Source organism: Camelina sativa, unplaced genomic scaffold (genome assembly GCF_000633955.1).
Source record: "Camelina sativa cultivar DH55 unplaced genomic scaffold, Cs unpScaffold00506, whole genome shotgun sequence".
NCBI lineage: Eukaryota > Viridiplantae > Streptophyta > Magnoliopsida > Brassicales > Brassicaceae > Camelina > Camelina sativa.
Window position 1 is genome coordinate 102,945 of NW_010921713.1, and position 11,704 is coordinate 114,648.

At 33.2% G+C, this 11,704-nt stretch overlaps 3 protein-coding genes across 4 annotated transcripts in view; 1 reads left to right on the forward strand and 2 right to left on the reverse strand.

Annotated features, from left to right (window-relative positions):
• Nucleotides 1-4,016: 4,016 nt before the first annotated feature.
• Nucleotides 4,017-6,913, forward strand: LOC104773241 (subtilisin-like protease SBT4.2). The gene is made up of 9 exons (XM_010497820.2): nucleotides 4,017-4,129; nucleotides 4,286-4,377; nucleotides 4,462-4,708; nucleotides 4,807-5,290; nucleotides 5,380-5,474; nucleotides 5,574-5,783; nucleotides 5,867-5,978; nucleotides 6,078-6,282; nucleotides 6,369-6,913. Exons 1-9 carry the CDS (start codon nucleotides 4,050-4,052, stop codon nucleotides 6,893-6,895), a joined length of 2,052 nt encoding a protein of 683 aa, XP_010496122.2. The 5' UTR covers nucleotides 4,017-4,049; the 3' UTR covers nucleotides 6,896-6,913.
• Nucleotides 6,914-6,962: 49 nt separating this feature from the next.
• On the reverse strand, nucleotides 6,963-9,277 carry LOC104773240 (protein FRA10AC1). Its single transcript, XM_010497818.2, has 11 exons — nucleotides 9,161-9,277; nucleotides 9,006-9,073; nucleotides 8,610-8,691; nucleotides 8,328-8,411; nucleotides 8,161-8,200; nucleotides 8,032-8,077; nucleotides 7,882-7,940; nucleotides 7,732-7,799; nucleotides 7,438-7,521; nucleotides 7,292-7,341; nucleotides 6,963-7,179 (listed from the first exon to the last, which is right to left on the reverse strand). The coding sequence occupies exons 1-11, from the start codon at nucleotides 9,214-9,216 to the stop codon at nucleotides 7,073-7,075; spliced, it is 744 nt and encodes a 247-aa protein (XP_010496120.1). The 5' UTR covers nucleotides 9,217-9,277; the 3' UTR covers nucleotides 6,963-7,072.
• A 169-nt stretch (nucleotides 9,278-9,446) lies between these two features.
• LOC104773244 overlaps nucleotides 9,447-11,704 on the reverse strand; it is a 4,128-nt gene continuing 1,870 nt past the window's right edge. The window contains exons 3-6 of one of the 2 annotated variants that reach the window (XM_019242621.1): nucleotides 10,427-11,530; nucleotides 10,127-10,334; nucleotides 9,850-10,037; nucleotides 9,447-9,761 (exon numbers count right to left, since the gene is read on the reverse strand). In XM_019242621.1, the coding sequence (XP_019098166.1) occupies nucleotides 9,673-9,761; nucleotides 9,850-10,037; nucleotides 10,127-10,334; nucleotides 10,427-11,530 (1,589 nt within the window). In that variant the 3' untranslated portion in view covers nucleotides 9,447-9,672. The remainder of the gene's footprint in view (nucleotides 9,762-9,849; nucleotides 10,038-10,126; nucleotides 10,335-10,426; nucleotides 11,531-11,704) is intronic. The other variant, XM_010497828.2, reaches the window with a different exon arrangement.

An 11,704-nucleotide genomic window follows, 5' to 3' on the forward strand; every position in this document is an offset into this window, starting at 1 on the left:
TACAGTTACATATTCTTCTCGTTTCTAATCGTTTAATTGTTTTAAATTGCAATTGTAACTGTTTTAACATTATTTAACTGTTCTTAGTATAACACTCTATCTTCGTTGAAGTATACTGTAAGATCTATTGAAGCATTTGGCTGTTCCATTTATTAAACAAGAATATAATTAGTTGACAATTTGATATGTCATGTAAAAACTTTATGTTTCTATTATTAATATTATGTTTGCTAGTTAGTTATTTTTATGTTTCTTATTTGATATCGAATACAATGGATTTTCGTATTATTGACTTAAAAATAAAATTTGGTTTTTTTCGCTTATGGTAAATGTTGGCACGGTTTTGTTCGTATTCAAGGTCATTTTTTACGAGGTAACAAGGACAGATGGACTAGAATGACACAAGGACCGATGATTGTTTATAAACAATTCATATTTTTTGCTAGTAGGGACATTAAACGATTTATATGAAAGCAAAAAATTATTTTTAAAATTATATATTTGTCTTTTCGGAATAAGAAATCTCTATTAGTTATTATATATATATATATATCTTTATTATATTTTTTAAGTAACCTTTAAACAAATAACCCTACTCTCATGTAATATATTACACAAAATGTCACTGTATTTAATTACCAAATTAAATAACCTCATCTTAATATTAATTTTTTGTTATCAGAAAACAGATTTTTATTAAAATAGTTATTAAAAGGAAAAAATTCACGTAAATATTAATATAGTTTTTTAGTGTTTCTTAATTGTTTTCTTTTTATTTTGTCGACTCAAAAAATCTTATAAAATCAAAAAAAAATCTTGGACAATAAATATTTACGTAAAAAATATATTATAAATATTTTAACAATAATATTTTAGAAAAATAAAAAATCTTATAAAAAGATTTTATTTTTTTATAGCCCAATATTTTTGAAATTATTTAATAAAATTATTTTAACATATTTGATTTATTGTTTCAGAAATCTTAGAAAACAATAATAAACTAATTAGAACAATTATAAAACTTAATTTTATTTATAAAACTAAGATTAAATATATGCATCCTTAAATCGTTTAATAATAACATATATATTTTAAAACTAAGATACAACATTGTTTTTATTTTTAAAATATAAAATATTATATCTAATTTATTAAATATTTGTTTGCACTGCACATCGACGCAAAGACATTATATTAAAATCTAAAAAATCACAAATATTATATTTTATTTAATATAATACGTATAACTAAAAAATAAATCAAAAAGTTAAATATAGAATTCTAAACATGACCGCTTCAATGCAGGTTTTGTTTAATTTTTAGATTAACGGGTTGAAATTAGAGTATGAAACTAAGTAAATGAAATGTAAAAGATTATAAAATGTATAGCACGAGAACTATCTATACATTTCCATGTGCTAACTATCTAGAATGAAATATTCTTCGGTCAAGATGTACTCATTATAGTTGCTTTTTATTTTTCAACACATTACTTATATAATATATTAAGAATTGTTTAACATTAAATAATGAAGAGGCTTAAATCATGATATCAACGGATTTTTTCCTTTTTTTATTACAAATTATTAAAATCATAACAAGGTATCAAAAGTATAGTGTTTCCAATTTACATAAATTAATGCTTTTTATTTTGAACTTAATCCGAATTAATAGAATTTATACAAAAAAAAAATTCAGAATGCATTTATTCATAAATCAACTCAGAAAATCTTAATTTTATAATAAAGATATTTTAATCAATTAAAATATAAAAAAAAACTACTTTCTTCAATAGTATTAATAAAACAATTATTCATAACATTAATATAAGATTATAGCATATGATATTTTAATAACTACAAATCCAATCTTTCTTACACATAATTTTAACCTTAATTATTCAAAAACATCTACACAAATGTTTTTACTAGAAAATCGTAAATAATAATTATTATCAATCATAATATTATTATTCCTTAAATAATTATTTTGATCATTCGAAATAAAAATAAAAATAATTATCCACGAAAAACTATTAAACCTCCACTATCTAAAAAATGCGGGTTACAATTCCTTTTTAGCAAATTTTTTACAATTGATGATCTTATTTTCTAAAATATTTCGCTCATTCACTAATTAATTCAAAATTTTAGAGGATTTGATATATATAATTTAATATAATGAGATAATTAACAAATCGACTAAATTTTCAATCGTATGATAGGTAATATATTGTCCTGTCATACTATTCAAAACATATATATATATATATATATATTTACGGGTTAACTTATTTGATACTTATAATATTCAAATTTTATGAGTTTGCACTGAGATCGATGAGTTTTAGTAACAAAAATATTTTGTTATACTCCATTCTACCTCCCACTCATATAATTTTCTTACACTTTAATTCATTTTTTATGTTGACTCAGTACCGCTACAAATTGTAAAGCAAATCACGAGTAAATAAGGGTTTTTATTGTTTCTACCAATTCTAAAAAGTTTAAGCAATTATACCCAAAACCTAATAATGGTAAGTCGTTAAGTTTATTATACCAACTATAATCGAAACCGAAGTATGAAATTAAGTAAATTAAATTTATAAATTATAAAATATGTAGAATAAATCAAATTAAGATAATACTGTTATTTTGTAACTAATAAATTAAAATTTACGTAAATATTTCCCTGGACAGTACGGGTTATCATCTAGCAGTAGCTGTAGGCTAGAATTTAGTTTATTAAAATAATATGATTGGTAAAAATTTAGCAGTTGAATACAAAATTATATATAAAGAAACATAACTAAAGTTATCTAAAGGAAAGAGGATAAAATAATTAAGAGTATTATAGTAAATTTAGAGCTGGAGAACCAAATGCTCTCTAAATGCTTTATAATAACATGCTAATGCTCACCTTGATCACAATACTTGACTGGATATGGAATACGCATTATGGCTATAGTTAAACGCTTTACCAATCAAATATCTTATTTGGAATTAAAATTTCATGTGAACAATAATAAAATCTATAAAATATTCTTTTGATTTGAACTATATACTACAAAAACTTAATAACAGAATATATAATATCAAAAGATCTTTGGAAAAGGAAAAATATATTGAAATATCTATTAGAGAACTACTAATTACATGTAATGACATAATTACTGTAATTTCTTTAAATTTTATAACTCTCTAAATTATACTCCTCAATCAGCTTTCTCCTTTTTAGAGTATGTTCTCCCAATTAATAATATAGAGATATCATAATGATATTATACCATATTTTCAAAAAAATTAAGAACCGTTATGTATTGAGAAAAAAAAATTAAGAACCGTTATGTGATCAGTTTTATAAATTATCAAGCGAAGAAAATCATTTTTTAAAACCATAGTGATCTGTACTTATTTTAGTTTTTTCTATTTAAAGAAAACAATTAAAAAAACTTTTAAATAAATCCTAACATATAAGTATGTTTATTAAATAAATATTAAATACCATTAAAGAAAACATAATATGAAAACAACAATCAATCAAATCTGATCATATTACAATAAAAACATTAAATAATTCTAAAAGAAATAATTGAAAATCCTAAAATAGATATTGGTATTTTATAAAATTAAGTTTAGAAACCAATTTCATATAAAATTTGGATATAACTTACCTTATAATGAATTATACATTTAATTTCCATATTCATTGCATTGTCACGATCATTTCTCTCTATATGTAATGTCCCTCATTATAAATATGTACCAGCAAGCAACTTCACGGAATTGAAATCTCTTGTCAACAGGTATAAGGTCTCGATCGATAATGGCTTCCATTGGCGTAATCCTATGTCTTTCCTCAGTTCTTCTCATGAGCCTTTGTCAAATTCCTACCGCTATTGAAGATGAAAGAAAGGCAAGTCATATATGTTTCGTCTTGTAACCCTAATAACTATATATATAAGTATATTTGTTCTAAATTTGTATTGGCCTCTTAATATTCATTGGTTTGTGACTTCTGACATTTTGACGCAGGTGTATATTGCATACATGGGAGCTCTTCCTGCAAAATCTTCTTATTCTCCTATGTCTCACCATTATAATATCCTTCAAGAAGTTATTGAATCAAGGTTTAATAGTTTTTATACATAATTTTTAACAATGAGGACAGATTAATATATATTTCAATGTGTTGTTGATGACCCGGCTTGAGCTGACTCAAATCTCTATCACCCAAATCTTGTTGCTTGTTATTGAAATTATTGTTTTTTATTATTATTATGCAGCTCCGTAGAAGATTCTTTGGTCAGAAGCTATGGAAGAAGTTTCAATGGTTTTGCAGCCCAACTCACTGAATCTGAAAGAGATAAACTTATTGGTGAGTTCTTATGATTAAATAAAAGATTATGAAACTCTTCATGATGGTTAACATGATGATGATGATGTGATGTGTGATTTGAAGGCATGAAAGGTGTGGTTTCGGTATTCCCAAGCAAGGTTTATAAGATTATGACGACAAGATCTTACGAGTTCATGGGACTTGGTGATAAGAGCAACCATGTCCCTGAGGTCGAGAGCAATATAATAGTGGGTGTTATAGACGGTGGAATCTGGCCTGAATCTAAGAGTTTCTCAGACGAAGGCATTGGCCCAATACCAAAAAAATGGAAAGGAACTTGCGCAGGAGGAGCTAATTTCACATGCAACAGGTAAGTAACATTGTCACTTTTTTACCTTCTCCAAATTTCTTGCGTGACAAGACAGGATCAAAAGATAGTTGTTAATTACCCTAATCCAAATACAACAGGAAGGTGATTGGAGCACGACACTATGTGGAGGACTCTGCAAGAGACACTGACGCTCATGGATCACACACGGCTTCGACAGCTGCTGGAAACAAAGTAAAAGGAGTGAGTCTGAATGGTGTGGCAAAAGGAACTGCAAGAGGCGGTGTGCCTTTAGGTAGAATTTCTGTTTACAAAGTGTGTGAGCCAGCGGGTTGTAGTGGTGATCGACTGTTGGCTGCATTTGACGATGCTATAGCGGACGGGGTCGATGTTATAACCATTTCTATTGGAGGCGGTGTTACTCAAGTTGATATCGACCCTATTGCTATTGGATCATTTCACGCGATGGACAAAGGGATTGTTACAACGGTAGCGGTTGGAAACGCCGGCTCTAAACTTGGAAAAGCGGATAACGTTGCACCATGGCTCATATCCGTGGCTGCTGGCTCGACGGATAGAAAATTTGTTACTAATGTGGTTAATGGAGATGACAAGATATTACCTGTAAGAAGTCTTTCCCTTATTTCACTTGATATATAAATGTGTGTGTCGTCATCTATCATGGTGATGTGATTTAAAGTATGTACATACAGGGGAGATCGATCAATGATTTCGACTTAAAAGGAAAGAAGTATCCTTTGGCGTACGGGAAAACTGCTTCAAACAACTGTACAGAGGAACTAGCAAGGTAACTTGTGCCTCAAAGAATCCATAGTGACCTAACTCGCAACTCAAGAAATTATATGTTCATGGATATATCTTTTGATACATTTGTGTTTTATGGTAGGGGTTGTGATAGCGGCTGCCTGAACAATGTGGAGGGAAAGATTGTGGTGTGTGATGTTCCAAATAATGTTACGGAACAGAAAATAGGTGGGGCCGTTGGAACAATCCTTCATGTAACTGATGTTGATACTCCCGGTCTTGGTCATATTCCGGTTGCAACCTTAGATGATACCAATTATGAAGCATTAAGATCTTACGCTCTCTCCTCACCGTAAGTATATATATGCTACATATAAACAAATCTTTGATTAGGTTCTCTTAAGATGTAAATGAAATTTTTTCGAGATGAGACAGAAACCCGCAAGGAACTATATTGAAGACTGTGACAGTTAAAGATAATGATGCTCCAGTCGTTCCTACCTTCTCTTCTCGCGGTCCAAACAGGCTCTTTAGTGACATTTTGAAGGTAACAAACACTTAAAACAAGATTAACCGAACTATGTGGATGTGGTTATAATATTTGTTGGAATTTTGATTTGATCGATGACTTGAGATATATATGCAGCCTGATATAACAGCTCCAGGAGTGAATATACTAGCAGCATATTCACCATTGGCTCAAACAGCACTTCCTGGACAAAGTGTGGATTACTATTTCATGACCGGAACATCTATGGCTTGCCCTCATGTCGCAGGTGTAGCTGCTTATGTCAAGACAATACGCCCTGATTGGTCCGCTTCTGCCGTAAAATCCGCTATCATGACTACAGGTATTTCTCAACATCAAATGGATCTAATCTCTGAAGAAACAAATTAAGTGAGATCTGGATCGATCCTTTTTTTTTTCTTAATGCAGCTTGGGCAATGAACGCTTCGAAAAATGCAGAAGCTGAGTTTGCGTATGGATCAGGATTTGTTAACCCTACAGTGGCAGTTGATCCAGGGCTTGTTTACGAAATAGCCAAAGAGGATTACTTGAATATGCTTTGCTCTTTGGACTACTCATCTGTAGGCATTAGTACTATTGCCGGTGGAACCTTTACTTGTTCTGAAAAATCAAAGCTTACTATGAGAAATCTCAACTACCCTTCAATGTCAGCCAAAGTTTCAGCTTCATCATCTTCAGATATCACATTTTCAAGAAAAGTCACCAACGTTGGGAAAAAGGGATCCACTTACAAGGCAAAATTGTCTGGGGATCCCAAACTCAGTATAAAAGTCGAACCAGATACGATCACTTTCAAGTCACCTGGAGAGAAGAAGTCTTTCACAGTTACAGTCTCTGGCAAGAGTCTTTCTGGTATCTCTAGTATTGTGTCGGCGTCTCTGACTTGGTCGGATGGATCACACAATGTGAGAAGTCCAATCGTTGTGTATACTTAGTCATCAACCCCAAAGTCAATAAAATAAAATTACTTTATGTTATGGTCTCTGTTCTAAAGATCTTCTCGAAAAAAAAATTCAGTTTCATTAGGAAAAATAAGGGGTTCTGTAAGTCTTTACATTTCGGGGTTCAAACTCAGTGTATGCTACGATGCAGAAGGTTCACCTTTTGAAACTCTAATTATCACCCTTTCCTGGGAACATTCCCTCCATGTATTCGTCAAAGTTTTCATCATCCTTGCCTTCTCTATCACCACCTCCCGACTTGCGCTTTCCCGTTTTCCCTACAATATTTAAACACATTATATATTTCACACCTACCCAAAATTACAATATTCCATTTCTTTTTCTACAAAGAATAGACCCAAAATATATTGAACTTTGCATATTACACACCTTTTCTCCTCTCCTCTTCATCTGTGTCATCTTCACTGCATGATTGATTCCTGTATTTCAAAGTTAATGTATCCAACTTAATGTAATCGAAAAAGAATAACGCATGGCTCTTATTCGTAAATTAACAAGAACCTCTTTATCCATACCGTTTTCGTTTCTGCTTTTTCTTTTCTTTACTCTCTGATCTTTCGCCCTCCTTTCTTTTTTTGTAATAAAGCTTATCCGCACATCTGGTGCCAAAAATGTTTGATATTGTGAAAACTTAGGAAAACAGGTTGTCAAGCTTTATTGAGAGCAAGTAAGTGTTACACAACAAAAGCATTGAAACAAACCAGGATACAAGTACTATGGTCGTCGGTATTCAATTTCCAAAACCACTACTAATTCAATTCAGAAAGCATAGAACATAGAGATGAGCAAGCTATACAGTGAATGCCTACCTCTCACAAGCTACGAGTTTTACAAGGGCTTGTTTGTCTTCTCCAGCTTCATGATAAGAAAAATTCACCTGCAAAATCATCAGATCTCAGTGAAATAATCCGACGCAAACATCAGAACAAGTAAGTGAGAAAATATCTAAAGATACATGCCTCATAGCTTGCTAACCCTTCCTTTTCATCACAATGTTTGCTCCCACACATAAACTGCCCTGACAGAAAGCAGTTGCATTCACACTCAAAACTCTTATCACAGCTACCTTAAAATAAATCACAGACAAAGAGTTTGAAGCAATATTTAACCTTTCCCAGTCATTACTTCCTTTTCCGTTCTCCATCTTAAACCCATCTACAAACATTCAGAATAAATCAACCGAACAAAAGTAATACATGAATCCACGTGAGATACAGTAACTATGCATCAGATTTTACCTTACCAGTCTTGTATCTTGACATGTCAGCTATACAGTATCTTCAATCAGTCAAGGAGTTAGCCATGTTGTAATCATCCAAACTCCCGTTAATTAGTACTTGAACATAAGTAAAGATTATCTAACTGGTGATGATGAACTCAAAGCAGCACTATGTTTAAAGGATACTCTTTAAAAAGCTTATCATAGTATTTTTTCACCAATCTTTGCTCCCAAGAAGGGTTCAAATCATCTTCCTCAGAACGTATAAACCTTTAAACAAAAAAAAAAAAAAAAAAAAAAAAAACCAAAATTACAGAGAGTTCAAGAGATACACAAGAAACTATCTTTACAATTCATAAACAAAGACAAAGTAATAGATATATGCCAACAAATGGCGTATACCAAATAAGATTCAGAAAAAGAAAGTGGCAGATTTCATTAAAGCAAGCATTCCAATACAAAACATACCTGTATCCTTCTCTTAGTGTGTCCTGATCAGTTTTAACAGGTAACTTGACTTCAGCTGGCTTATCCGTCCCATAAAAACGAACTGTAAAGTAACAAAAAAAAAAAAAAAAAAAANCTAACTGAAACAAAAAGATTATTCCTTTTGCTCTCTCTCCATTGCAAAAGAAATTAACTTCCCAATGGAGAACCAAAAAAAAGAAGAAGACATGTAAGGCTGACAGTAGCCTCCTTCCTAGCTCAGAGGAGAAGACTGTTCATCAACCAGTTTTTGATTTGGGACACATGGATTCGGGTAAATAGAAAGCCACTTATTCACCCTAAATTCCCAAAACTTTTGTCCATTTAAACCCTAACTATCGAGACATATATACATGAACATTGAAACAAGTGTAGTACCGTAGTCTTTTAAAAACTTCTTATGCCGCTCGTAAGCATTCAAACCACGAATATGCGCTTGGTATTGCCTACAGAGACACGATTGAGACAGTCAAATTAAGAAGAAGAACACAGAGAAGTGATCAAAATCGAAATCGAAAGAAAAGAAGATTAACTGCTTGCGTTCTTCTCTGTCGTATATGTCAGATCTGATCGTTGCCTTCGAAGCCATGTCTCGCCGCCGATGTCCGCTGGAACACTGTCGTAGACCTTATTTGATGAGCTTATCTCCGTCTATTTTTTCTCCGATTACACCAATTCTCTTAATGGGCTGGGCCGTATGTACAAATATTATGGCCCGTTAAAATGTCGGAGTTTTTGTGTTATATGCCGTAGAGAATGTTTGTGATTCAAATGTGCTAACAAAATCCATCAAATATATATATATATATATGAGAAAACAGGCATTTGGAAGTGAATATATATATGTCAAACATCTGGACAGAACCTGACAATAAACACCTAAGAGGACACAATGCATGAGGGGAGTAAGAAGAAGAAAGAATACTGAAACGTCTTGTACAAGAACAAATCTAAAGAGTAAAAAAGACTCTAAAATTACAAATCAAACCCTATGACTACAAACAGCTTCCACCTGAGTTAGAAAAGAGCCGCCGCCAACCAGACATCACGTGAATACCTTCTCTGATGTGTTTGTATAATAAACTTCATCACTCTCTTCCTTGCCTCCCTTGAATATCTCAGCATCATCGAAACCTGTACACATTTTTTTCAACTTTTTAAAAACCTCAAATCTTCTCAAAAAGAAACAGATTGTATAAGGATGCTGCTGAATCTTTTTTACCTGGGCCCAAGTCTTCAGTATCATCCATGATCGGTACTACTTGATTCCTATGAATAGACTCTAGCAACTTCCAGTCAGCACTTCCATTCCCTTCTACACAAGCTTGGTCTCGGCAAACCCAGTCTTTAAGAACATCCATCCTGTTGTGTGATAACGGGTCTAGTGTCTCATCCCCGCTTACATGACCCCTAGAGGAGACAGAGAACCGTTACATCTATCCTTTCTTACTCCCTGGAAACTAAAAATTTGGCTGAGAAGGACAAGATTTACAACTTACAGTTGTCTGAGACGCATGTTGTACTGAACAAACACAAGATCGCTGAGCCGTTTTTGCTCAATGGAGTTAGTCGATTGGTATATTTGTTCGACGGGTATCTGGTTTCTCCTGGAGCTACTAACTGATGAACTACACGTCTGACTAAGAACACGTACCGCAAAACGTGAGAGGTTCAAGCAGCTTTCTCCATATGTAGACCACCACTCAGCTAAGAACCAAGCATGTAAAAGAGAGTACAACTAAGAGAAGCACAAACGAGATTTACACAAGAAAAACAAATCAAGGAAAATTAAACCATACCAGGAAGCATTGTGTCCCGAGCTCTGATTGCCAAGTTTCTTCCAAAAACTCCATTACCAAATTTGTAGAAGGATAACTCCTTGAGGATTTTGTCTTGAATCTTGTCATCAGGAACCAGTTTCTCGAAACAATCGAGCACCGATAAGCTAATCTCACTACGCATTTCTGCACTGGCGTTATAAAAGAATTTCGGGTTAAGAAAGAAGCCAGCAGCAACCAAAGGTGTATGCTGTTGTTGCTCCCACCATCGATCTATAATTTTCCAGTATACCATGTAATTCTCCCTATTAACCAGATGTGTTTTGATTGCATCTTTTGCTCGGTACATTGCTGCATAGACATACCCCGTTGCAGGCCTCTTTTCAGAAGAAACTATTCTCAAAGCACGCAAAAGAGGACCTGTTAAATGGTTCACCAACTCTACTGCCTTCCAAAACGCTTCATCAGTGATGGTATTCATCACCAACCCGCTAGGTTCTTCCGAATATGAACATTCATTCCACTCTGCTGAAGTAACCATAGCCTGCAGATTGGATTTGAGCTCGGCTATCCTATTCAATGTAGCAAAATTTGTGGCAGAAGTGCTAGATGCTGGTTGCAGGATATCATTACCCGAAGTAAATTTCCACAACAAATTCAAAACACCACTACGGTTGTAAATAAACCTTGTGATAACTCGAGCCTGTTCGATAGTCTCGCTTATCCAGCCTAGTTTCCCAAATTCCTCAAGCATCTGATCTATGCAATGTGCAGCACAAGGCGCCCAATATAGAGAAGGATACACATCCATCAGCTTTGTCCCAGCATCAATGTAGTGATCTTCGCATTTTGTAATCACTTGAACAACATTGGTACTGCCAATTTCTTCAACCAGCTCCCTAAGTAGCTCAAACAGTTTATCACTAGAAGACACTATCTCAGACGCCTCCACGGATTTCAGAAAGACTACCTTTTCTGGACAGTAAACCAAAAAGTTAAGAACTTTAACGCCTTTATCAGAGTTTAGTTCCTCAACCAAAAGGGAACAGCCTGCCCTCTTCCACATTGCTTTGCATTCATCAACTTCTTTAGTCATTTCCTCTACACAATCCTTCAGTATCCAACCTCGAAGGTCATCATGAGTGGGGGCAGATACTCCGAATCCTCCAGAGGCAATGGCATCAATCATTGGTTGAAAATTAACAGAGTTTGCTGCATCAAAATCAGCTCCAATGCCAAACAAAAACCGTCCGATCTCCATATGAACTGCATTCTCCTTCTCTCTAAAAGATGGGTGCA

Excerpts from the sequence above, each read along its gene's own strand:
- LOC104773241 (XM_010497820.2), top strand. The coding sequence starts at position 4,050 with ATGGGAGCTCTTCCTGCAAAATCTTCTTATTCTCCTATGTCTCACCAT. Across the intron at positions 5,291-5,379 it reads GAGATGACAAGATATTACCT|GGGAGATCGATCAATGATTT; the intron begins GTAAGAAGTCTT and ends ATGTACATACAG. Across the intron at positions 5,979-6,077 it reads TCTTTAGTGACATTTTGAAG|CCTGATATAACAGCTCCAGG; the intron begins GTAACAAACACT and ends ATATATATGCAG.
- LOC104773240 (XM_010497818.2), bottom strand. The coding sequence starts at position 9,216 with ATGGCTTCGAAGGCAACGATCAGATCTGACATATACGACAGAGAAGAA. Across the intron at positions 7,800-7,881 it reads AAGGGTTAGCAAGCTATGAG|GTGAATTTTTCTTATCATGA; the intron begins GCATGTATCTTT and ends ATGATTTTGCAG. Across the intron at positions 7,522-7,731 it reads AAACTCGTAGCTTGTGAGAG|ATGTGCGGATAAGCTTTATT; the intron begins GTAGGCATTCAC and ends TTTTGGCACCAG.